General features: G+C 46.1%; 1 protein-coding gene across 1 annotated transcript; it reads left to right on the top strand.

The window, feature by feature from the left end:
- Positions 1-15,944: 15,944 nt before the first annotated feature.
- Positions 15,945-25,136, top strand: BCL7B (BAF chromatin remodeling complex subunit BCL7B). The gene is made up of 6 exons (XM_036765975.1): positions 15,945-16,161; positions 20,023-20,098; positions 20,926-21,022; positions 22,618-22,788; positions 23,579-23,658; positions 23,936-25,136. Exons 1-6 carry the CDS (start codon positions 16,070-16,072, stop codon positions 24,026-24,028), a joined length of 609 nt encoding a protein of 202 aa, XP_036621870.1. The 5' UTR covers positions 15,945-16,069; the 3' UTR covers positions 24,029-25,136.
- The last annotated feature ends 950 nt before the right edge of the window (positions 25,137-26,086 follow it).

The following is a 26,086-nucleotide window of genomic DNA, read 5'->3' as shown; positions in this document are numbered from 1 at the left end:
CTTCTGTATCCTTATTACCCTATTTATATAAACTGTATAACCTAGGAAAACTATGTAAAAAATAAAGATTGTAAACTAACCATGACTCTAGCAGGAGTGGAGGGAATGGTTACCCCTGCTCCTGCAGCTGTATCAGTGTGAGTGTTCCAGTGAGGCCTGTACCCGCTCTCCCGGGGAGCGTAAAAAAATGCCTTCCTCTGCCCACTCTGGTCCTGAGTTCTTTGGGTGTGAATGGGCAAATCACGTGGGCTTTCCTAAGGTCAAGTGAAGGGAAGCAACAGGCAGCGAAAGCTTGCCCAGCTTATTCCTGGATCTTGTCTTGGGGTGTCCTGTGATCCCCACTGCGGTGTTAAGAGGGCTACCACTCTGGATTCCCTTGGGGAACCCTGTGGTCCGCACGGCCTTCTTAAGGGGACATCACATGGGACTTCTGGCCCTGTCTCGGGAGCCTTGTGATCTTACTGCCAAACGAAGGGGCCATCACTTGGGTCTTCCTTGGGGTCTGACCCCTAGGAGGCCCTGTGATCCCCACAGATTAAGGGATGGCTACCACTTGGTCTTCCTCTGGGAGTCCTGTGGTCTGTACAGCCTTCCCTAGGGATTATCACAGGGTTCTTCTTCAGGACTTTGGCCCTGCCTAGGAAGTCCAGTGATCCCCAAAACCACGTTTCTCACATCTTCATGCAGAATCCACTGACCAAAGACCCCCACAAAAAGTTGTTTTTTTTATAATTAGAAATGTTTTGTTATTTATTTTTATTTTATTCTATCTTGTTTTGTTTGCAATAATTATTTGGTTTTTTATTTATTTTTATATAATTTTCTGGTTTTTTCATCAGAAAATTTTCTTCTTGACCTTCTTTGCAGAGGTAAAGGGATGATGGGTATGGAATACTGTGAATACATCGACCATCAGACTTAGTCACTAGGTTGGTTCTGCTTAACTGCTTTCTATCTGGGTCATTGTTTGTCTGGCATCAGGAAGGTGACCTGATACCTTGCAAGTGAATTGGATTTAAGTGAGGGAGAGCTGTGCAGTCACCAGCCTCACTTTCTCCTCTGGAGCCATGTGGGTCCATTAGGACGACTGGAGATGGCCCTGATAAAGGTACAGTCTCTGGGAACCCTCTTGAACTCTCCTTGAATCTTCCCACTACATCTGGCCTTTGCCTAAGGCCATAAGCCTTTCAGTATCTAGGCCTAAATGTCTACCTAGCCTGGCCCTTTATTGTCCAGCTGCTTCCTACCCTTAATCCTATCAAAATCCCATTCTCTTGTTTCCTGGAGTCTTGACCTCTAGTCAACCCAGTCCCATCAAGATCCTCCTTAGACTCCTCCCCAAGACCCTCCCTAAACCCCTCCTCTAGTCACCCCAGACTACTTGGACCACCCCTCAATCCCTCCCACAATCTTTCTGTATATAAGCTCCATCTTGCCTCCATGAGGGTGCTCAGATTCAATCTAGCTCAGTATATTAAATCTGGCTGGCTTATGAAAACAAGCATCACAAAGGGTGAGATTCCTTAAGACAACCTAGCATGGCGAATCTTTAATAAACTTTGTCTTTTTCCTTGGCTGAGAAGGCTCGAGTCAAATTCATTCGGCAGGACCCGAAGTCTCGGTGTTTTGGGGTCTTGAGCATCCCTCAACGCTAAACCTCATCTACCCCAGATGCAGTGGGAGGCCTGGGCTAAGGTCTTTCCTGGGTCTCGGTTTCACTGGGGCAATGCCCATTCAGTTATTAAGAAGACTAGGTAAAAAGAGGCGAAGAATGGCCTCTTTTACCTAACAAAAAAGCCCAAAAAACCAAATGGGAGAGGAAGACACCTTCCCCCTGCCCCCCCCCCCCAGGGTTTCTGGCCAAAACAGAAATACAATTGCTATTTTCACTCACTGTGAGCCACCGTAGCCCAAAGACCAAGTGAGGCTTGGGCTGGAACCCCGAGATATCTCTTGATCTATATAGTAGGAGATGGAGAAGGGATAATATTTGGAAATTAAAATGATATAAAGACAAAAAGATATAAATTGTAAAGAAAATTCTCTGCCTTCTTGTGTGTGATTATATTATATCCTAGGGCCAAAGTGACTTTCCAAAGGAACACATTCCCATTCTCCAATGGAAGTCAATGGTAAAATGTCTTATTGTGCCCAAATCTACTTCACAAGTTTTTTTTTTAAGAAACAAATCTATTCCACAAATTTAGATAAACCTTCCATTTGTTACCTTCACACTTCCCCAAAGGAATGCTCTAAGAAGCAGCTGGATCAGGCCCTATGCAGCCTCCCCTCACTCAGTGCCCCCACACAGAAAGAGGCACAGCTCAGCTACTGGAAGGGGAACTCCCTGAAAGTTATTAATACCTGGGGAAAACAGAGCCAGCCTGACCTGAAAGAGAAAGAGCTTTGAATAGCCTCAAGGCTGTCCCTGAACCCTCAGCTAGGGTGTCCTGCACACATTGTATCTCTTTTGCAAATACTTAAATTTCCCCCCAAAAGCAGATAAGCCTCCAGGGCACAGGCATTGTCTCACTTTTGTCTTTGTATACTCAGTGCCCAGCACTGGGCCTGGAACAGAGTTGGCACTTGTATTATTTATTTTATTTATTTTTTGTTTGGTTGGTTGGGGTTTTTTTTGTTTGTTTTTTGAGGGAGGAAGGCAAGGCAATTGGGGTTAAGTGACTTGCCCAAGGTCACACAGCTAGTAAGTATGTCAAGTGTCTGAGGTCACATTTGAACTCAGGTCCTCCTGACTCTACGGCTCCGAGGTTGAAACGGGTGGAGCAGATAGACCCCAAAGGAGAAGAGTGGTTTGCCATTTCCTTCTTCAGCTCATTTTACAGATGAGAAACTGAGGTAAATAGGGTAAAGTGACTTGCCCAGGGTCATGCAGCTATTAAGTGTCTGAGGCCAGATTTGAACGCAGGAACAGGAGTCTTCCAAACCCAGTGCTCTATCCACTGTGCAACCTAGCTGCCTGCGCATGCATATACATGATGTATAACCAAGGCTTGGCCTCCAGGCCCTAGGTCGCCACACGTGACTACCTATTTTCCCAGTACCACATAGTATGGAAAGCTCCCCCTTTCTCTTAGCAGTCCACATTCCATCTGTCTTTCATGAATTTATCTAAAGGCGCCTTGAACCAATGGATGTCTCCAGCCCACACAGCCTCTGTGGGAGTCAGCCGAGCTCCAGGGGTTTAGTCACCATGGAAAGCAGGCACATAGAGTTCTAGCACATTTTTTCAGAGGATGTTTTTCTCCACTCCCCAGCACTTAGAGAATTGTTTTTGCCTCCACAGGGGAAGAGGAGGCTACTTTATTTCTCCCAGAAAGAGGAGAAACCCCTCCAGATCAGGCAGCAAGAGCACATGGAGGGAGATGAGGGTAGAGGCCAAACCTGTTCCTTGAGATCCTGTAGCTCATCAGTGCCTGCGATCAAAAAATTGGGCTCAAAGGGTTCGAGCCAGAGGTCATCTGGTGCACAGTGCATGCCCCTTGTTTTATAGAAGAGCCCCAGGCTAGCTGCTCAAGGTCAACCAGGTTTCCTCTCTTTTGACATTTCAAAGGGCTGGGGAAGCTCATGCTAGTAACATTTCAGCTATTGGCCAGACAGTGTAATGGGAAATTGTGGGAGTTCTTTTAGTGACAAAACCCACAGATCTAGAGCTGGAGGGGAGCTCAGAGGCCATCTCCTCCAAGCCCCTTGTTTTGCAGTTAAGGCACAAAGAGGTTAAATGACTCTCTGAAAGCCACATAGATACTAAGTGCCAGGCGTGGAATTCAAACTCCCATTTTTTCTGAATCCAGAACCAACTCAGTGTCCACTAGCACTGCCTCACAATCTAGTAGGGTAGAAGAGTAGACAGAATGTTATTCATGTGTTTCCACCTCATTTGATGTCTTTCTCAGGATATAAATTCAGAAAATCTGAATATGACAGAATGCTTTGTAAGATCTTTGAAAGTGTCAGCTGAGACTAGTATGATGATATCTTGGCTTTAAAAATGCAAGAGGGTTAGGACACCTTCTAGTGGAATATATTTAAGTGAAGGTCAGAGACAGAGTTCAGGCAGTCTATTCCCAGGGTATGGGGAAGCTTACAAGGCTTCAGATAGTTAAAAAAAAAAAAGAGATAGGTATTTACCAGACTTCTGAATTAATCTCTACCCCATTCCCCCAGGGAATTCCAAGACTTTCCAACCTGTGACCCTCAAACACCTGGATGGTTCCATGAAAGCTTGGGTTCTCTGTCCTCAGGATCTAACTGAGGGATACTAAAAGATGAGTGTTCCCAAAGATGAATGCACAGGAGTCTATTCTCATGTCTGGTAGTATTCATCAAAGGCACATGAAAGCAGCTGGCCATCTAATATCAGGGGAGAAACTGGGTTCAGGGACCTGATGCCTTGAGACTCCCTGCTGCTCCTGCATCCTCATGCCTACCTATGCCCCAGCTTTCCCATGGAAAAGCTGTTTTGTGTTCTCCCAACTGTTCCCTTTCATAGGCTCATAGGATTAAGCCCCTCCTCCCTTATCTAAACTCCTATCTGTCGCTGTACTAAAGGACATCAAAAAACACATTGGTATTTCCTCAAATAGAGTTGAATCAGGGAGCCTCTTCTCTAAAGAGCAGAGAGGAGAAGGGAGTGAGCCATGATGGTGGGAAGTTTCAAAGAAGAGAGTTCAAGTTGGATGACCTCAATCTTGTTTGTGAAACATGATGCTAGGTTTCTCTAAGTGTGGGTGGTGGTGGTATTGCAGTTGGAGACAGGAAAAAAGAGACTGGAACCATAACTGTGTTGATGATAATAGAGTGGGAGGATGTCTAAGCTGTGGCAAAAACCCAGCTGATGATACCCACCATAAATTTGTAATGGGTAAAATCCATTTCATTTTTGTCATTCAGTTCACTCATTCAATGAGCATTTATTAAGTGCCTACTGCCTCCCAGGCACTGTATATACTAGGTACTAGGGATATCGAGAAAAAAAATGAAACATTTTTACATTTTAATGGGGGAAGGTGAAACAGTACACAAGAAATATAAAATATTTACAATATCATTTCCAAGAGAGAAAGCACTAAGAACTTGGGGAATGAGGCTAGTCCTCCTGTAAGAGGTGGGGCCTGACGTGAGCCTTGAAAGAAGTTTGAGGAATTCTAAGAGGAAAACATGAGGAGGGAATGTAGTTCAGACATGGGGAACCACAAAGACAGAAGATGGAATATCATGTACAGCCCTGTTTGCCAGAACACATAGTCCATGGACAATAGTAGCATACAATACATCTGAAAAGACAGGCTGGAGCCAAATTGCAAAGGACTTTCCAAGTCTATATTTTGTCCTAGAGACAAGGGGCCACCAGACCTTTGTGAGAAGGGCAGTGACAGGGTCAGATCTGAGCTTCAGGAAGCTCAACTTGACATCTGAGCAGAGCCAGAGGACTTTGTAATAGGTGGTGAGGTCCTGTCAACTGGGGTGGTGAGTGTGAATAAAGAGAAAGGAACTTATCCTAGAGATACTCTGTGGGGGGGGGGGGGCGGTGAATGAGAGTGTGGAGACATTGCCTATAATGAGACTGGACCCATAATCAGACCCCACCCTGCTGGAGTAGCCTTTATGTTCTGCTCGGGTTTAAGTGGGGATTAATTCTTTGAAAAGATTGCCCAAAGCTGGGGGTTGTCTGGATATAGAGATGTTTCGGTAAACTGTGAGCCCACCACCATGTCACCAAAGTGAGCCCACTTTGGTCTTAGAGAATTGGTGACATGACCATTCTTTTATTAATAATGTGTTGGTCTTATTAATGAAATGATGAAATTACCCAGAAATTGTCTCTCAAACCTTTTGAATGGTCACACAGGACCATCAATGAGGATCCAGCAAAGATGACCAAGAGGGAGAGGCCCAGCACCAGGAGAGAGCAGCAGTCTGAAAATCCAGGAGAAAGGGATCTTCAAAAGCTGCAAAGAGATCAAGAAGGATGAGGATTTAGAAAAGGCCATTAGATTTGGCCATTAAGAGATCATTGGTAACCTTAGAGAGAACCATTTGACATTTAGCAGTCCTGGAACAAGATTAAAGAAATGAGAAAATGGGAGTTACCAGGGATGTTTTACAAGTTTAACAAGGTTATCAGATTATATCTTACTCCACCTGGTACTTGACTCATCTCCATATTTAATGTTATCACTTTGAGCTCTAGGGTAATCCAGGGACACATTTGCATAGTTCTCCATTAATTAATAAAATTTCAACATATCTCTCAATCAACTAAGCTCATAGCTCCCACCCTAGTTAATTAATTAGAATTTATTTAATAAAACTGAGAAACCTCCTTTCCCCCAATAGTGGTTCCTCATCTCTCTCTCTCTCTCTCTCTCTCTCTCTCTCTCTCTCTCTCTCTCTCTCCACATATTTATATATGTGCATATATGTAGATTAACTTAATACCGAATTTACTGGCTACACAATTTATTGTAATAATTGTATAATTGATATTATAACACAACTTGAGAATAACTACTTATGACATTTTAGCTCTGAGAGTAATCACATCCAATGTTACTTTTAACCACCACTGTAATTGCAGATGATTTCTTACTTCTAGAAACACAGTTCTACCATTCAGTTCACTCAGAAATATGAAATAGTCTCTTCTTGAGAATTTTTTCATCTTCTTTGCAAGATAAAACTTTAAAAAGTTCAGTCATTAAAAAAAAAAAGCCTGCTTCATTTTCTTCAGCTTCTCTCCCACTGTGACAGGAAAACAGCCTCTTGAATTCCCTCAATTTCAGAGGTCTCTTCCAACTAAAGAGAACTAAAACTGCCATTTCCTCAGTATTCCATTTGGCTCTTAAAGAAATAGTAACAGTATCTTAGTGTCTGTGACACTACAGTGAAACAGATGGTACACACACACAGAGTGGCAGACAGGAATGGCCCTTAGATTGTAGGGTAGTAGCTAGTGAGATATTAAAGTGGCAGACAGTAGAGACAAGGTAGGCAAGTGAAGAGAAAGTAAGGAAGATGGATTGAGAGAATAAGGATAGGACAAATGACCAAAAGGGCTGCTAGGTGGCGCCATAGTGCATAGAGCACTGGGCTTGGAATCATGAAGACTCACCTTCATGAGTTCAAATGTGACCTCAGACACTAGCTGTGTGACTCTGGGCAAGTCACTTAACCGTGTTTGCCTCAGTTTTCTCATCTGTCAAATGAGCCGGAGAAGGAAAAGGCAAAGCACTTCAATATCTTTGCCAAGAAAACCCCGAATAGAGTTTTGAAGATTTGGACGCAACTAAAACAAAAAAAACCAAATGAACAGCGATAAAAAGTGACCAAAGGTCACAAGGATCAAAAGTAGATTCAGTATGGAGTGAGAGAATGGGAGAGAGAGAAGGTTGGTAAATGGATTTGTTCAGGATTTTGGAAGTTTTAGAGAGTACAGGTAGGAGTTTCCTTACAAAGGAACTCCGTGAACTGATGAAATCACAGGCACAGTAAAAAAACAACAAACAAGAAACTCTAAAGAAACAAAACCAGCTTAAACACACACACACACACACACACACACACACACACACACACACCCCATAACAATTGTCAAAACAAAAGTCAAGAAGAGTGCCAAAAAAGGAGGAAGCTACTAAAACAATGTATCAGAAGCCACGCCAAAGGACAAAGAAGCAACATAGGAGAGAACATCCTGAGAAATATCCTCAGGTGGATCAAAGGAGGCAAGAATTGGGAAGTACCATGGCAGAGGGGGTGGCTAGAGGCCTGACCTTGAAGTCAGTATGACCTGGATTTAAATCTTCTCTCTGACATGAACTAGTCTTGTGACCTTAGGTGAGCCCCTTAACTTCGGAGTGTCCCTGGGCAATTCTGTAAGACTGTGAGCTGCCCAGAGGCAGCTAGCTGGCTGAAGCAGCTGGGTATTGCAGTGGATTGGGTGCTGGTCGCGAAGTCTTCAGACTTTTACTAGCTGGGTAACCCTGGGCAAGTCACTTCACCCTGTTTGCCTCAGTTTCCTCATCTGTAAAATGAGCTGGAGAAGGAAATGGCCAACCACTACAGTATGTTTGCCAAGAAGACTCCAAATGGGCTTATGGAGACTCAGACACGACTGAAAACAACTGAACAACAATGAAAGTGAACTGCTGATATGTATATTAGCTGGGACCTGATGAAATCATCCATCAGATTAAGTACTGAAAGAGACAGAGAGTTGAGGCAGAGACATAGAGAGACACTGAGACAGAAAGACAGAGATGTAGAAAGATAGAGGCAATAATTATCACCAGTTTAAAAAATCACAAGAACACATAAAAGAGCTCGTAGAATTTTTTTTAATTTTAGGGAAAATCAATACTAAAATATAGGAAATGTTTGTTAAAATGATGAATATGAAGAATATAATTAGAAAATTTGCTAAGATTAAGAGAAGCCACTAACCACAGACATATATAGTGGGAAACAAAATAGAAATCAGAGTAAACCAGGGCAGGAAAAGCAAACTTAGAAAAATAACAGCCCTTGAGGATTGGATACAGTGTTGATACAAATGATAAAGCTAGACTTGGGTCCAAATAGTCCAATCTCAAGCTTACCGACATACTGGAAAATCTAGAAAAAGAGAATGGCTCATTTATTTTCTGATAATTAGCAGGTGTGGACACAGAAAGGTCAAAAGGTTAAGACATTCCAGCCTAGAAGATTTCTACTGTGTAGGTATAACTATGGTGTCAAGATTTTGAAAGGGGGATGGTGAGTCCAGAATAGACCAACAGACTAGGAGAATTGGAATGGAGGGGTCTGTGTTAGCATGAAAGACAGGTTTAAGGGGAGTGAGACAGAAAGAAAGATGAAAGGATAGGAGACTATGATTGGGGAGAGAGTTTCAAAGCTTAGGTTCAAGGAGGCAGAACCTCTTTGGGTGATGGTGAGGTTTGTGAGTGGCAGAAGTAGGCAGGAGATTCTGGTCATGGATGATCAGTGAAGTGGTTGGCCAGAATGTTCCTAGAGTCGGCAGAATGAATAATGAAGTCCTTGTATAGGAGGGCAGAGAGTGGTGTGAAGAAAAAGATGCTGAGTCTGATAGTAAATTCCTTAAGGAAGGAGGCAAAATCCCAGAGTTTAATAGCTGACTCCACCAAGGATTTGGGTTGAAGCGGGTGGAGTAGACCCCAAAGGAGATGAGGTGGCAGAATCATGGCAGTAGAGGAAAGATGGGGGAGTTTGGTGGTGAGTAATACTCCCTCCTCTTCCTTGTTCAGACTGGCAAAGGAGATGGTAGGAGAGGAGCTCCTAGTCTGGAGACTGGCAACAGATGGCAAATGTGCTGGAGAAAGCTGGGTTTCTAAGAATGCCTCATAGACTTGCTGCTGAAAGGAGTCTCTGAGATCATCTAGTCCAACTCTTTCATTTTACGGGGGAGAAAACTGAGGCCCAGAAAATTGGAGTGATTTCCCCAAGGTCAGATAGATAGTATTTAGCATAGCCAAGATTTGAACCCAGGCCTTCTGCCTCCAAATCCAGCACTCTTTCCACTATACTGTCCCTAGCCAGTGACCATCACCAATGACCTCCTAATCATCAAATCTAATATTTGTTCTGTCATACTCCTTGATCAGTTCTTCCAAAGGAGGGCAGTCCATCAACCCTTCACATCGGGCTGACACTTCTCTGCTAGTGCAGCTCATCCAAGGCTCACAACGGGACTGAGACTAATACCTCTAAGTGAGACTGGGCAGTGTTACAAGCAGGGTTTAACAGGGGAGCCCAGGCACGGTAGTCTTCAGGTCATGGAAGGTCTAATAGAAATGATGGCAATGATGGTAGCTGGTGCATATGTGGTGAGGGAGGGCTGCCCCCGACATGTAGCATGTGAATGTCATTGCGTGGCTCAAAGGAAGGTAGAGTAGACATCGCTAGCCTCTTTTCTTTCTGCCCTTCTTTAAAGGAAACTTTAATTCCTTCTAGGAAGGGAAGCAAGAGACCAGGACCATAAAATTGGTCACTCATTGCTCTCTCAGAGAGAGGAGGTACCAGACTAGAATAATATCTATCTGCTCCCTTAAAATATAAATGTAGAGGATGTGGTCTTCAGGCTAACATCTGATCATTATTTCACTCATGAGAGAAATAGGAGGACCTCAAGCTTACCCTTTCCCACCAAATACCAGTTCCACATTGAACAGACATAGCAGTTCTCAAGGAAACCCATTAGCCAAGGTGAATAGCAAAACAAACCAAAAAGCAATCAGAAACAAGAGGAAGCAATCATGGGAGAATATGTACCAGACAATACAGATTGAAGGAGCTCTCCCATTGGGAGTAAAATGACTCAACCAAGTTCAACCAAGAGAGTCCTAGAGCTCACCCAAAGGGGAATTCCCCAAAGTCTCTAGCATAGTAAGCTGGGGATGGGGATGGGGACATGATGGACATTGCCAGCTCCTCTCATATCTACTTCTTTCCAGAGTCTTGTCCTTCAGCAACCTGAAGTGAGGTTGGCATCATCCATCTTCTCCCTGGAACTGGAAGCCAGAAGCACCCAAAGCCTGAGTAGTCTCAAGTGACTCCCAGAGCCAACAGTCCTGAAGAAATTTGAAGAGCCACTTGAATATGAAGAGGAGCAAACCTTTCTCCCTCACTCAGTAACCCAACTCTCACATAGATGCAAGGGATTCATCTCTACCAATGAGGAAAGAGTCCCGTTCCAATGGGCCTTGGGCCTTAGATTACATTCATTAAGACCTTTTAGATTGACAAAGTGCTTTACAAATATTATCCATTTAATCCTTACAACTCTGGGAGGTAGGTCTATTATTATTTCCACTTTACAGAAGATGAAACTGAGGCTGAAGGAGGTTACTCAGGGTCACATGGCTAGAAAGAGTCTGAGGCCACATTTGAACTCAGGTCTTTCTCCCTCCAAAGTGAGACAGTTCGTGCATCAATCCTTCATGGCAGCTGATTCAACTCTAAGAAGTTGGTATGTTTTGGAGAGAGGAGAGGGGTCTTTTCCATGTGGTTCTGACTCTTTTCCCACTCCCGATGTCATTGGCAGAGAGACATCAGTCAGTCTCTCTGTGCTATAAGGCCCCGAATATGGAAGGTTTCAGGGAATAGGCAAGGCAGAGAGGAGGACCAGGACCAAAAATATCCCAGAGATTTTTCCAGACTACCACACCTCCTAACAGATTTCCTCACTTCCCTGCTCTAATCCAACCTTTGTACCAATCTTAGAGAATCTTTTTTACTTGTAGATCTGGTCAAGTCATCACTCTACCCAAACAGCATTCCCAAACAGGAATGCTTTTGTGCCCACTAAGATACCCAAGGCCTTTCACAGGGTGGCCACATGACCTTTCTTGCTTCCTCTTATTCCCTTCTATGTCTCCTGATCAGTTGCCCTGGTCTATTCTTTGCTCCCCAAACACACCCTGAACTCTCCTGCCTCCATGCATTTGATCAAGCTATTTTCCTCCGCCTAGAACACCTTTCCTTTCCCTTTGCCTATTGCTACCCAATCTATTGTGCTGGCTTTTGAAACCTCAAGGCTTCCACAGAAGAAGAAAACCACCCAGTAAGGCTAAAGGAATAGGACTATATACATTTAATTTATATGTATAAAATATATACCTACACATACATTCACACACACACACACACACACACACAGAGGGAGGAGGAAAGGATTTCCAAGATGGTCCTGTGAAGAGGTTCCATTCTGGCCTTTGCTTACATAGCCACAACTCTCTCCTCACTATTCCCAATCAGTGTGAGATCAGAGAGCATCATGGGGTGAGAGCTGGAAAGGATCCTCAATGCCGGTGAGTCTAATTCCCTTATTTTACAAAAACATAAACTGAGTTAAAGAGACAGGAAGTGACAAGAGATTATAGCTCTGAAGCTGGAAGGGACCTTAGAGGCCATCAACTCAATACCCTCATCTTACAAATAAGGGACTGGAAAACCAGGCAGAGTTGTGATGTGAATATAAGCTTCTAAATCTGGAACCCTATAGTCCTTGAGAACTGGAACTCTTCTATTCAGTCAGCTGTGGATAGAGTGCCACCATTCCTGGACCCAGGAAGACCTGAGCTCAAATTTGACTTCAGACACTCACTAATTGTATGGCCCTGGGTAAGCCACTTGACTTCATTTGCCTTGGTTTCCTCATCTATAAAAATTTTGCATCTGGATCATAATGGCACCTACCTCCCAAGGCTGTTGTGAGGATCAAACGATATGATTGTACTTAGCACAGTTCCTGGCACATAGTAGGCTCTATATAAATGTTAGTCATTACTATTTTATTGTTTTTGTATTCCTAGCACCGTGAGGCCTTAATCAGTGCTTGTTGATTGATTGACCAAGGCGATAAAAGTCCTGACTGAATCCCACCCATACTTATTCCATTGTACCGCAGAGACAGCTGGAATTTATCTCTTCCATCTAGGCAGCTGGAAGACCTCCCTTCCTCCTAGGCCCAACCAGGCCCCAAGGGTAGGGAGCAGACATTTCCCAAACTGAGGCTGTGGGCCTATATCACACCTATACTAGGACAGCCTCCACACTTGGGCAACCTAGGGTACATTTACCCTAGCAGCAATGAAAGTGAAATAGGTCCATGGATTATATAGGGTTTCATTCAAAGATTGGATTTATTTCCTGCCTCTGATGTCTCAGCCAGGGAGGGGCAGGGTAATGGCCAAGGGATGACTCCTGAGCCTACAGCAGGGGGCTGGGAGCTTAAGCGCAGATTCAATTCCAGATATGGAGTGTTCTGGAAACAGGGCAGGCCAGAGGAGCCAGCCAGCAGGAGGGATATGTGTTTAGAGCAGATAGCCTTTTTCAAGCAAGACTAGACCTTGGTTTGGACTGCTGCACTACTTATTCCTTATGTCCTAATTCAAATGCCCCCTCCTATAAAAAGCCCTCCCCTGATTCTCCCTTCTAACCCTGCCACCCCCACCCCCAAGCTTTCTCCTTGGACTTTACATTGCACTTTATTTTGAACTGTATTATACACTTTACATATACAGACACCTGTGCTGGTATCTTAATCAATCAAAACCAAATTTATTAAGCACTACTATGTGCCAAGAACTAGAAATACTAAAATAAATGTGAAGAGCCCTTTTCTCAAGGACCTTAACATGCTATGGGAAAAATACATCTTATCCACCATTAGACTGTACAGTGGGGACATCGCTAGGCATTGGCAATCATTTGGACATGGGTGTTAGAGATGTTGAGGGATCCAGGACTCCTAGGTTCTGGGAGGAGAGCAATGCTCTTGAATAGGGAAGGTCGGGGGAAGGACACAGAGTTTGGGGGAAAGTTTTAGACACGTTGAGTTTGCTTGAGATATCTGAAAAGCAGATGGAGATTCAAGACTGGAGGTCAGTAGAGAGATTGGGGCAGGAGAGGTAGATTTGAGAATCATTAGCATGGAGATAGATGATAAACTTCAGCAGACTGGCTGAACTGGGTAAAGGGGAGCGGACAAGTCCCAAACCTTGGACTGGGTCATGTCTTAGGTGAGTTGGGGGGTGGGGAGGGGCCCTATCATAAGCATGAGAAGACTTCCCAGCAGAACACTTGGATGGGAACAATGTGTTCTAACATCCAAGATGCCCTGCTCATCCACTGCCTCCTGGGCCATCTCCAGTCACCTTTGCTTGGGTCTTGTCACTAAAGTTCCATGAGGAGAGAATGAGGCTGGTGACTTTGTGCAGCTCCGCTTCCCTTAAGTCCAGTTCATGTAAGAGTCAATATATCACTCCATGACAGGAAAACGAAAGACCAACAACAGGAAGCTTCAGGAGGGCAGGGATGTCTTAGGTAAATTTCCTCAGCCCCTAGCACACCAAGTGCTTCAAAATGCTGGTTGAATGAGTGAAAGACTGCTGTTGAATGGGAAATGTCAGTCAACTAGCATTTATTAAGCACAGACTATGTACCAGACGCTGTGTTAAACAGTGGAGATACAAATAGACATAAAAGACAGGGGCAGCTAGGTGGTATGATGGATAGAGCACTGGCCCTGTGTGACCCTGGACAAGTCACTTCACCCTATTTCTCTCAGTTTCCTCATCTGGAAAAGGAAATAGCAAACCATGCTAGTTCTCTGCCAAGAAAATCCCAAATTGGGGTCACAGATTCGGACATGACTGAAAAAACAACTGAATCACAAAAGGTTTGTCCCCTTGCAAGAAGCCTTTCCTGGCTCTCCTTAATCTCAGTCCTTTCCCTCTGAAACTATGCCCAATTTATCCTATATCTATCTTATTCATACAGTTTTGTTTTTTTTTCTGTGTTCTCCTCCATTAGACTGGGAGATCCTTGAGGGATGGGACTGGCTTGGATTCTTGTTTTTCCCTTTCTTTGTCTCCCCACCAGTGTCTGACACACCGAAGGTGCTAATACATGCTGGTTTTCTGACTGACTGGTACAGGAGAAAGAATTGGCTGGAATCTCAGTTCTGTTATTTGTTAGTTATCTGACCTTGGGTAAATTACAACTTTCTAGTTTAGTTTGGTCATCTGTAAAAAGAGGTTAATACTTGCAAATGACAATTGTTAGGAATGTATTTTTTTGGTAGCCTTATCTTGGAGCCTACATTAATATCTTGTAATATCTTCTTTAGGCAGGGTACTCCCAGTATCCAAGCACTTCTATCAAAGCAATTTGTCAACCCATCTGTAATTTAGTCTTAAAAGCACTCCAGGTGTGGAAACTTCCTACCAATGCAGATGGGTAATGTCTTTATAATTCAGAGTATGGGGAATTGCTGGGGGGCACAGAGAGACTGAACGCTTGGCCTGGGTCATACAGCTAGTCTGTGTTAGAGGCAGAAGAGCTCCCTACCCCCTGCTGCTTGGCTACATTATGACAATATACTGTATACAATATGCTATACACGTTATTCTGTAGACTATGAGTTTGTAGTTTCTTGAACTGAATACCAATTTGCATGTTATGCAAAATGGTTGGAAGCAGGCAAATCAGGAGGCCATTAAACAAACGCATAAATGAACATATAATCTTTAAAATATATACATTTTACTATGTAATTAAACATACTTTATATGTTCATAAATCTAAAAATACATATCTGAGCATATTCTTCCACTACTCTAATGCCGGGCTGCAGCAGAACTTGAGCTTCAGCAGGCATGCCCCAAGTGAAAACGGGACCCCGTTTAGCGTTGTAGGTAGGATTTCTTCAGAGGAAGAACCTAGCCGAGTCTGGAGAAGAGCATCAGGGGGACAGGCCTCTGGAGGTTGGGCTTCTTAACCTGGGGCCCATGGGCACCCAGGGCTCTGTACACAGATTTGGGGAGAGGTGCCTGGGAACGTCTACAAACTATTTTGGTAATGATTTTGATAACCTCACTTAAATATAAGACGTTTCCTTTGCAATCGTAGGTAGTCGATGAATTTTTTACAAAACCATGATTCTGGGGAAGGGTCCAAGGATTAAAGAAGATGGAGGACCCTTGGGTTCCAGCAGCCGGGGAGGTTTTTAGGCGTGGCTGCTCCCAGGTGACAAGTGCTCCTTCAAGGCCCGCGGGGCCGGGTCAGGACCTCCCCCCACCTCGGGGGTCCAAACCAGGGGAGGGGAGGAGAGCAGCCGAAGCTCCACGGTCAGCCACAAGCAGCCTCCCAGCAGGTGCGTCCTCGTGCTTCTTTCCCCGCCCCCCTCAGAGGCACGTGCCAGCCATCCGGCACGTGCACATGTCCCTTCCCCTCCCCTCTTCTCCCTACGGGGCTCCGGGCTCAGCACAGGGGATGGGGAAGAGCAGGTGGGGGGCGGGGTTTCCCGGGAGGGCCGCGCAGGCGCGCAGGGCCGGGTGCGAGCCCCGCGGGGCGCGCACAGGAGGAGGGCGCGGAGGCGGAGGCAAAGGGGGGGCGGGGAGGGCGGGGGCGGTGCCGGTGACGCGACTGAGGCGGCGGCAGCGGCGGGCGGGCGGTGGCGGCGTGTGCGGCGCGCGCTTCTCCGTGTCCTGGGAGCAGAGCCCCGGCCCCCGCCGCTCCCGCCGCCGCCATGTCGGGCCGGTCCGTCCGGGCCGAGACCCGCAGCCGGGCCAAAGACGACATCAAAAAGGTGATGGCCGCTATCGAGAAAGTACGGAAATGGTGAGGAGCTGTCGGGGGAAGGGGGGGGGGTGATGTGTGTCGGGTGAGGGGGCAGGGCACGGGGCCACGGCCGAGCCGGAGCGGGGCGGGCTGAGGGGTGGGAGCCGGCCGGCCGGCGCCGGGGGCGGGGGGCGGGGGAAAGAGGAGAAAGGCGGAGCCATCTGGTGCTGCGCCTGCGCCGAGGAAAAGGACGCGCCGGCCTCAGCCAATCAGCGTGCTGCCGGCGTCCGGAGCCGCCCTCCCGGAGCCGGTGATCATTCTGACTGGGGCTGCCTGGGAAGCAGGTGCATGCTGCCGAGCTTCCGGCCCTGTCCACTCCCCGGGGCCGCGAGCCTCCGAGGGGGCCACGTTCGAAACATCCCGGCAGCCTTGTGTTTTCAAGGGTTCTGCCTGGCCCGCTCTGGCCCCCCGGGATGCCGTGGTCTGGGGGTGACTTTTCTTAACTCCGCTTATCAAAGGCTTTCAGGCCATGTGAGGTTAGATTACCTTAGTGTTCCCTTGGGTCTTTATCCCATCTCCACAGGATGTCCTCCATAACTAGAATGAATCCTTCAAGACTCAATCACGAGTCCTTTCTCTATGGCCTTCCCTGATCCCCTCCCTTCTACCCAGCAACCACTGTCTCCCTCCTGTTACTTTGTATCAGGTTCATGCATATGTTTCCCATTAGACTGTAACTTCCTCGAGAGCAGGAGTTTCATAAGACTTTTGTATCCCTAGGGCTCAGTATTGCCCGGCTTAATTTTTGTTTCTAGCAAGGCTTCAAATGCCTATAGCCTGCTAGATACTGTGTTAAACAATGAAAAAACCAAAAAGAGGAAAAAAGTCCCTGCCTTCAAGTTTATATTCTTTTGGAGGGAACTTCTAAGTACAAAATTAAATACAAAATATCTACAAAGTGACTTTGCCACGGAGTGTATTAGCAACTGTTATAAACAATATACAAAGGAACTTTTCTCTTGGCACGACCAGCTGAAGAAGTTGTACTGTATGGCCTCTGAGGTACCTTTCTGCTTTAGTTCTAGGATCCTTAGAAAAGTTTTCTGTAGGTGTCACTTGAGTAGATACTGGAAGTCTTTTCATTTTAAAACTGTGGAAGCTGAGACTCGGGAAACCATATGGAACAGTGGAAAGAGGAATCAGGACTCTGGTTCAAGTTCTGGCATTACCACTGTCTAGCTGTGTGATTTTGGGCAAATGGAGGAAATGTCTGAGCTTCAGCTTCCTTATCAGTAAACCAAGGGGATTGGATTTACCGACTTGGAAAGTCCTTTCCAGCTCTAGATTTGTGAGGAAGCAGCGCATGTTAGCTCCTTGAAGCAGGGTCCTGTCTAAGCTCCAAACCTATTGTCCTATGATTCTAAGCCATGTGCACATTCTACTGTGCCATGTTGCTTCTTGTTACTTGTCATGTATCTCCTTCCCAGACTCCTCTTTGCACCCATTTATCCTATGAAGTCAACATCTGTTGAACCCAGTTCTTTGTGTATATTTTGACTGGGGAAATTTCTGAGAATAATCAGTCTATCTCCTTTTATTTCTTGTTCCTGCTGAGAGATCTTGGACAGAAACTTAAATAATCTCATTACTGCTTAGAATCAATAAGATTTTATTTTTTTCTATTCGTTTCTGAAGTATCTCGTGGTGAAATTGAGGGAAGTAACAGGTCAGCAAAAGGACTCTGTTACCCTCGTGCCATCATCTCCTAGCTTGTATACTAAAAAATATGTGAAAGGTGCTGGTGTGTGGAGCTCCAAGAGAGTCTCCTTTTGGCTTATCTTGAACCTGGAGTTCTGAGACTCGATTATCTTCCTGACCCTACTGAAGACTAATGAGTGACCATGGACAGGGTATTTGATCTCATTGCTTCCCTGTTTTCTGATTGTAGATTCCCTTCTCTACCAACCTTTCCCCTTTTAATAATGAGTTAACTGAGGTGTTTGTGAATCTTTGAACTCTTTGAGGTCAAGAAGTTATAAAATCAAAATTTTCAAATTAACTTCATTCTAAAAAGGTCATAACACACTCCATTCAGCTAGTGGAGCCATGGTTTTCCTTTCCCCCCTCTTTTTGAACCATGTAGACATTTCTCCCACACATGAGACGTATAAATAAAATGTTGGCATTTTGTTTCTTCTGTCCTGGGCAGTGAGTTTTCCTCTGTTTCTGGTTATGTAATTGGACAATAAAAGGGAAGAACTATACAGATCTTAGCTTCTAGAACAGGAATTCTCCAGCTAACTGAAAAACTCTTTCAAAATTTGAAATGAACTTAGGGGATCATAGCTCCAGAGTTGAAAGGGACCTAAGAGGTCATGATGGAACTGGGGCCCAGGGACTTGGCCAAGGCCAAGGTAATAAGTATTAAAGGCAAGATTTGCACCCAAGTCCTGCTGACTCCAAGGCAGCAGTTGTCTATAGAATTGCATTTAGTCCAACCTGTTCTTGAGAAGACTCTCCCCCGTAACTTAACCAAGAAGTGATCGTCCAGCCTCTGCTTGAATACTTCTAAGAGAAGGGAACATGCATTTCCATAGTGCTTACTGTGTGCCAGGTGCTGTGCCAAGCGCTTTGTAAGGATTATTTCATCTTATTTTATCCTGAAAGCTGCCCTGGAAGGTAGGTGCTGTTCTTATTCCGATTTTACCGCTAAGAAAACTGAGGCACACGGAGGTTAAATGGAAGTAAGTACCTGAGGCCAGATTAGAGTTCAGGTCTCCCAGACTTCCCTGTGCATTGTAGCGCCCCCTGGCTTCCACCTTAGGCACCATGGCCCATCTCAATTGTTAGGTTTCCCTGACATCAAGCTTAAATTTGCAAGTTGCCCCCTTTTTTCTGAGTCCTCCTCAGGACAGTCCTTCAGAAACTTAGAGACAGATGCCATTTCCTTGAAGTCTTTCCTATGCTCAGCATCTCCTGCTCCTCTGACCTAGGGTCTTTCTGGTCCAGATATTCTCCAGGTGACCAGTGTCCTTAGCCTGTGGCTCTAGGTGAAGTCTGGGAAGGGCAGAGGGTGGTGGGGCCTCCCCGTTCCTGGAAGCTGTCTCTCAGTGCCCCTTCCACACCCCCAGATCCCTTTCAGAATGGCTGCCTGTCTCAACCCCTAGTGAATAATTTCCCATCGTTTAAATTAGTCATCATCCTAACTGGTGCACTTTATGGTTTACAAAATACTTTTCTCACAACAACCCTCCAGGGAGGTGAAAAACATCTCTGTTACTCACGTACAGAGGTATTTCATAAACACTTTGGGAGCAGGAAAGGCTGGGGAAGGTTTGGGAATCACCAGCCCCTCCTGCCCTTCTCACTGGTTGGAGGCCAGAAGAGTTTTCTCTCAGGAAAGCTGGTCAGTCGCTTATCTCCAAGGATTGAGCGCCCCTTCTGCCCAGAGACTTTGCTGGTGCCCCCTCCAGGATGTGTGGGAAAAAAAAAAGTGGAGGCAAGGGTCCTGGTTGTTGGAGTCATCTACAAATGTATACCTGTGGAAAAGAAGGGACTGTTGGGGAGAAGTTTGTTTTGTTCTTTCCCAGCAACTGCATAAAAAAATGAAAATTAGTATCTTGGCTTTTTGGGGGGGAGGGGGGAGATGTGTCCCAATACTCTTTGAGTCTGGAAAGGTTTCTTTTTGCTGCATTCTGGGAGAAAAAAAGACTCTGTACAAGTTGTATGTCAGTAGAAAGAGCCTAATGTTGGGAATGTGGCCAGATGTAGTTAGACATAAAAACTCTTCCAAGCAGAGGTGACTTGAGCAATATTTGTTTAGAGGAATAGCATTCCCAGCAGAAGGAGCTGTCTGGTAAGAAGCTCTGGGGAAAGAAAGAGGGCCTCCTTGCTCAACTCTAACCAATGCCTTCTTTTTAGGGAGAAGAAGTGGGTAACTGTGGGGGACACGTCCCTTAGGATATTTAAATGGGTGCCAGTAGCTGACAGCAAAGAGGTGAGTAAGTGGGAAAGTTACAACCACAGTTCAGTTGTCCTGCCTTCTAGTTTTTGTGTTGAGATTGCTCCTTACTCTAACCAGTTACATGGAACGGGTTGGGGTAGGCTAATGTTTTAGTCAATGAAGATGTTTCTCCCCATTGGTCTCCCACACAAGTAGCCTCTATCCAGCTCAGAGAGGGGATGGGCAGGGAGAGGAACCTGGGGAATGAACTTTCTAGAGGTGGGGCAGAAAGAGAGAAGAATGGGACTCCTGGGGCCTGGTCCCCCTGCTTGGCCCCTTGCAAGGCCTTCCTGCCCTTGTCCCTAGGGGAAGGTCACTTCCTTTTTTCCTGAAGCTGGGGGCACCCAGTCTTCTTTGTTTCTTGCTTACCTATACCTCTCCACCTGGGCCAGGTAGAAGAACTTGTTGATTATCTCTAATTTCTCTTTTCTCTATCTGGTTTGTACACAGTTGTTTGCATCTCCTCTCTCCCAATCATTAGATTGTGAGCTCCTGGAGAGCAGACACTATGTTTTGTCTTTCCTTGTATCCCTGGTACTTAATATATAGTTCCTGGTACATAGTAGGTGCTTAATAAGTGCTTATTGACTGACTGATTTTTGATTGAGGAGACAACTCAGAGGCAGAATTGGAAAGTGAGAGTTGACCTACATGAACATTCTATTCTGCTGTTGCCAATCTTCACTCAGGCTCTCGGCCCCTCCCCCAAAGGGCTCATGCCCCTTTGTCTGTACCCCAAGCATTCTTCCAGATGACAGCAACACTTTGGGAACCTCCCAATAACATTTCCTCCTGCCCAACTCTGGTGTTTCTTTTTCCAGAAGGAGAAATCAAAATCGAATAATTCAGCAGCCCGAGAACCCAATGGTTTTCCCTCTGATGCCTCTGCCAACTCTTCTCTCCTTCTCGAATTCCAAGGTAAGTTCTGGTTGCCTTTCGCGAAGGACCCATGTTCTGCTCTTGGCCTTTTAGTATAGAGTGGCCAAAGCCAGGACCTCTTCATGATCTTCGTGCCCTTGTGCCCAGGTCCCGACCGTATAGGAAATGTTTAGTGGGGAAAACAGGAGAAAGACAAGAAAAGCTCCTGCAGGTCTCTTTGGTGATGGACTTTGTACACTCAAGGCCATCCTTTGGTCTCCCCCACAAACTGAATGCTAGAAGGATGAGCAGCTGCTGGTCCTGGTCACTGTTCCTTGGTCAGTGTGATTTCAGCAACAGCTGAAGGACGTGTTTGACCTGGAGGGGGAGGGGCGGTAAGAGTCACAAAGAGCAGAAATGGATAGATTTTAGCTCCATGTGAATGAGGAATCTTCTCTATTCTTTTACAAAATGGCTCAAATCCTGTCTTTGGCTGAAGACCCTTCCCTCTTCAGATTAACTTCAGTCTGCTCTGTTAGTGTCTACATGACCTAGTTCCTTTCTTTGTATGCCAGCCCTTATCACAATGCCCACCTACGGTGAGTCCTCCTGAATGGTTATTGACTGATTGACCATTGGAAGCCTACCACACCAAGGCTTCTCCTAGGTAATCAAAGTTCTGAATTGATGACCCAATCTTACTCTCCCTGGAATTGAGGACCTAATCAAGTTAGAGGGTGTGCCTGATTTCCCAAAATAGGCAGAATCTGGTAATTAGATCAGAGGTCTCTGTTTACCACACTCCAGGGGAGGTGTCCCTTTTATTGTAGGGGAAGCTTCCTTAGTTTTGGGGTGACTGTCCTTTTCCTAGGGTGTGTGCCAGACTGGAGCTTCAATCTTTCTTTCTTTGATAATTGCACAACCTTTTGTTCTTTGGGGCTTGGGAAAGTTCATTTTTTGTTTTGTGATTACCATAAAATTTAAGTTGAAAATTGCTTGAGAATGAGCACTTTTTCATTTGACTGGAGAAGATCTTTTAGTCACAAACCTTTCTCCAATCCAGTGGTTGTACATATTCACCAGAGTGCCGAGTGAAGATTGTTCTAAACCCCAAGGAAGAACTTTCTAAAAACCGGGCCCTTCAGTAGTGGAACAGGCTGCTTTATGAGACACTGGAAGGATTTGGGCGAGATGAAGAACCACCCAAATGTCTTATACCTTAGAGGTTATTCCTGCCTGAGGTGGGAGATTGGATTCTCTTGTCTGTGAAATCCTTTAAGAGTCTGTGCTGGGGTGACATTTTATAAAAATAGCAGGTCCACAGCCAGGAGGGAGGCTGAGATGGACATTGTCATTCTGACAGTGACCTTCCTCCTAAAGCATAAATAGCTCACAGATGTAAAGATTACAAATTCATTTAGTGTCTGCACTGGCACCAAAATAAGCTGTATTTGCGTTAGTAAAACAACAAACCTGATCACACCCTGCAGGGCTTCGAGGTGCCATAGTACCCAGGAAAGGCCAGGTCCCTGTGGCCCCCTCCAGTGTCCAGAGTGAAGCTGAGCCCTTGGGCCTGACTCGGAGCTGCTCCCACATGCCTGGCTTCCTCCCCACTCGCCCCTTAAGGTCCTTCCTTGATTGAACTTGGCTTTCAGATGAGAACAGCAACCAGAGCTCCATGTCTGATGTCTATCAGCTCAAGGTGGACAGTAGCACCAACTCAAGCCCTAGCCCCCAGCAGAGTGAGTCACTGAGCCCAGCGCACACCTCAGATTTTCGAACAGATGATTCCCAGCCACCCACGTTAGGCCAGGAGATCCTGGAGGGTAAGTGCTGGGACCTCACTGTGCTGCTGCTCTACTCAGTCCACAACAAAGTCCAAAGTGCAGAGGCTTGGATCACCCAGCATGCATTGGGTGAGGAGGCTTGGGGGTGGGGAGTGGGAGGGCCACAGTATTAAAGACTCTATGGATGGGCTGCCTGGCTAGCAGTTTGACTCAACAGGCGGTGGTCCAGCTGATGGACAAAGGAGAGAGGGAACATGGGGGGTCATTGATTTCCAGCATATAGTGGATTTGCAGTCATGTCACCATTAACAATGACACATTTAAATATGAATATAAATATGGACATGAAATAGGAAGTAGAAAGTGCTATGTTTGGGGGACAAAGGCAGCCCTTTGGGTGAGGAGAGGGGATTAGGGAATATTTTGGGGAGGAGATGGCATTGAAGGATTGGAAGGGTTTGGAGCAGGCTGAGCCTGGAAGGGACCATAGAGTTAGAGCACTGAGGCCCAGCCAAGTTATATGACTTGGCCAGGGTCACACAGGTAGTGTCTAAAACCAGATTTCAAGCACTTTTCCTGACTCCAAGCCTGATGGCCTCTCCACTGCCCCATGCTGTCTGAAGGGTAGGGTATGCCAGGCAGAGAAGGGCCTGGGGGTCTTGGTTTGGAAGTCAGAAACAACCAGATGTATTTGAAAACAGCGAGTAAGGGACAGCTAGGTGGCACAGTGAGTAGAGCACTGGGAGGTGAGATTGGAAAGGCCATGATTTGGAGAGGTCAGCTTCCTCAACAAGGTCCTGGGGTTAGGATCACCTTGTTCCCTTTTCAGAACCATCCCTGCCTGCTTCTGAAGTGGCTGATGAACCTCCCACCCTCACCAAGGAAGAACCAGTCCCACTAGAGACACAGGTAAGGAAAGTCATGGGATTTTTTAGTGCCCAAGAAACCCTCTAAAAGACAGTTGCTTTTTGGTGTGGGGAATGGCCATGCTGAAGGTGGGGTGAAGAAAGCTTGTGGAGGCCAGGAAAGACTGGCAACTGGGCTGTGTGCTAGAAGGGAAGGGTGAGACCTCCATGAAGAGTGAGCCCAGCTGAGGTGGCAGGAGCCCTAGGCTGACATTCCAGTAAGTCTCCTCTAACTGACCACTCTGACTTCTCCCTAACTGACCACTCTGACTTCTCCCTAGGCTGCAGAGGATGAGGAGGACTCAGGTGCCCCACCACTAAAGCGTTTCTGTGTGGAGCAGTCTGCTGTGCTGCAGACGGCGTCAGAAAGCTAGCGACACCTGGTGTCCCTGTCCACTTGGCCCCTAGCCTCTATTTATTGAATTCTGGTCCTGGCTGTGCTGTGTTGCTGGGGTGAAGGCAAGCATTGGGGTAAAGAGACTGCAGGTCTCGGCCCCCTGGGCTGAAAGGCTGCAGTGGGGAAGGTGGCCAGAGGACTTGGGGTCATGATGCCATCTTTCCGTCCCTGGTACCTGTTTGCTTACTCCTAGGAAGAGGGTTGCTTCTCCCCTTATGCTTTCCTTAGGGGACTCAAGCTGCAAGTGGGTGGCCCCAGGGTTCCCCAAGCTCATCCTCCAGGGCACGCTTCCAGGTGGAGCTCACACCCTCAGGCCCTAGCCCTGCTTTTTGGGGAGCCAAGCCTGGAGCATCAGCCATCATCTCTAGTTGTGTGGCCTCTGCTCCCTGGGCTGAGCTGCTCCTAGGCCAGTGAATGTAGTGCAGAGACGAATAAGTGCCCTGTAGAGAGAAAGCACTGAGGGATCTTGGTGACCCTTGTTGGAAGCCGTGGACAAAGCCCATAGGCTCTCGGGCGCTCCCTGCAAGGGCCAGAGTGAGCCCTTCAGCCTGAGGCAGGAGTGTGTCTGGCGCTGGCACTGGAGAGGAAGGGGCAGGATTGGGTGCCATGGCCTAATCTAGGCTTCTGGGGAAAGGAGGGGCTTCTTCACCACCTGACTGAGCTTGGAGGCTGATCACATGGATTTCCATTTGCCTGGGCCCTGGCCTCTTCCTCAATTCTCTGTCTCCCATTAGGCTCTCTCCAGCTGCTACTCTTCTTCTGCCTCCCCTTCCCTCACATGCCCCTTTTCTCTGTCCCCCTCCCTTCTAGTATGGCCCCTGTCCCCAGTCCTGGGTCAGCACTGCTGCTACAGCTTATGTCCCAGCAAGAGTGTGTGTGAGGTTCTGGGAACACCAAGCCTAGTTCTTCAGCTCAGACTTTCTGGAAAGTTTCTTTTTCTTTGAAATCTGCATGTTGAATCCAACTTTGTGATATTCTTTTTTGTTTCAAAAAAAAGTTTCAGAAAATTAAAATGGGCGACTATGAGTGAAGACATATTTTAGCACCTAATAGAATATTTTTAAAATTAAACTATTTGAAATATACTTTGTTGTTGTGTGAGTACTTTGCTTCTCTGGTGAAGGGCTAAGCTCCAAGGCCCAGCACCCTGGTACTCCTGGAAAAAGTGGCTGGAAGGGGCAGCTGGGTGGTGCAGTGAGTAGAGCATGGGCCCTGGAGTCAGGAGGACCTGAGTTCAAATCCGGCTTCAGACACTTGACACACATACTAGTTGTGTGACCTTGGGCAAGTCACTTAACCACAATTGCCCTGCCAAAAAAAAAAAACCCAAAAAAAGAAAGTATCTCAAAGAGTCTTCACAATATCATTGATTTGAATGGAAGAGACCTCAGAAGCCACCTAGTGGCTTCCCCCTTGGTAAATGAGGGAACTGAACCTCCAGAGGTTGTGACTTGAACCTAGGCCCTTTTATCTACACCCTGACCAGAGAGAGATAAGGTACTTGTTAAGTGGAGGGATTCCGATAGTGAGGGACTAAGCAGCGAGAGGCTTCTTGGTCTGCCTCCACTGAACTCTAGCTTTCCAGTCTCCAAAGCCATGGGATTGAAAGCTGCTGTAGCTGGTCCATGCATCTTAATCCTTTTTGTCAGACCTTTAGTGTTTCCCACATGGGGACAAGGAGGATAGTTTAGCGTATCTGGGACTAAGTAAAATAACAGAATTTAGAGCTGCCAGGGGCCTTGAAGGTAGCTTGGTTCAGCCCCCATTATTCTGTAGATGAAGAAGCTGCTTCTGAGGGGAGGCTAAGGGATTTATCCAAGGTCATTTGAGTGTGTCCTTGACAGAACTTGGAACCTGGGTCTTTTGACTCTAAATCCCAACATTTTTCTACTTTGTGCTACATGAATCCTTCCTCACCCACTGCCCAACTTGCTTCTCACTAGTCCAGCCACTTCTTTATAGATGTGTGTCATTTTAAAACTAAAATTACTTCCCATATACATTTTCCTATTTCCCATCTTTTTTGGGAAGAGAA

This window comes from Trichosurus vulpecula, chromosome 7, assembly GCF_011100635.1.
Source record: "Trichosurus vulpecula isolate mTriVul1 chromosome 7, mTriVul1.pri, whole genome shotgun sequence".
NCBI classification, from domain to species: domain Eukaryota; kingdom Metazoa; phylum Chordata; class Mammalia; order Diprotodontia; family Phalangeridae; genus Trichosurus; species Trichosurus vulpecula.
The sequence above is the reverse complement of the archived record's forward strand: the minus strand, read 5'-3'. Positions and strand labels throughout refer to the sequence as shown.

Coding starts and splice junctions, on each gene's coding strand:
- BCL7B (XM_036765975.1), top strand. CDS start 16,070: ATGTCGGGCCGGTCCGTCCGGGCCGAGACCCGCAGCCGGGCCAAAGAC. Junction 20,099..20,925: donor CAGTAGCTGACAGCAAAGAG/GTGAGTAAGTGG, acceptor TTCTTTTTCCAG/AAGGAGAAATCAAAATCGAA. Junction 21,023..22,617: donor TCTCCTTCTCGAATTCCAAG/GTAAGTTCTGGT, acceptor CTTGGCTTTCAG/ATGAGAACAGCAACCAGAGC.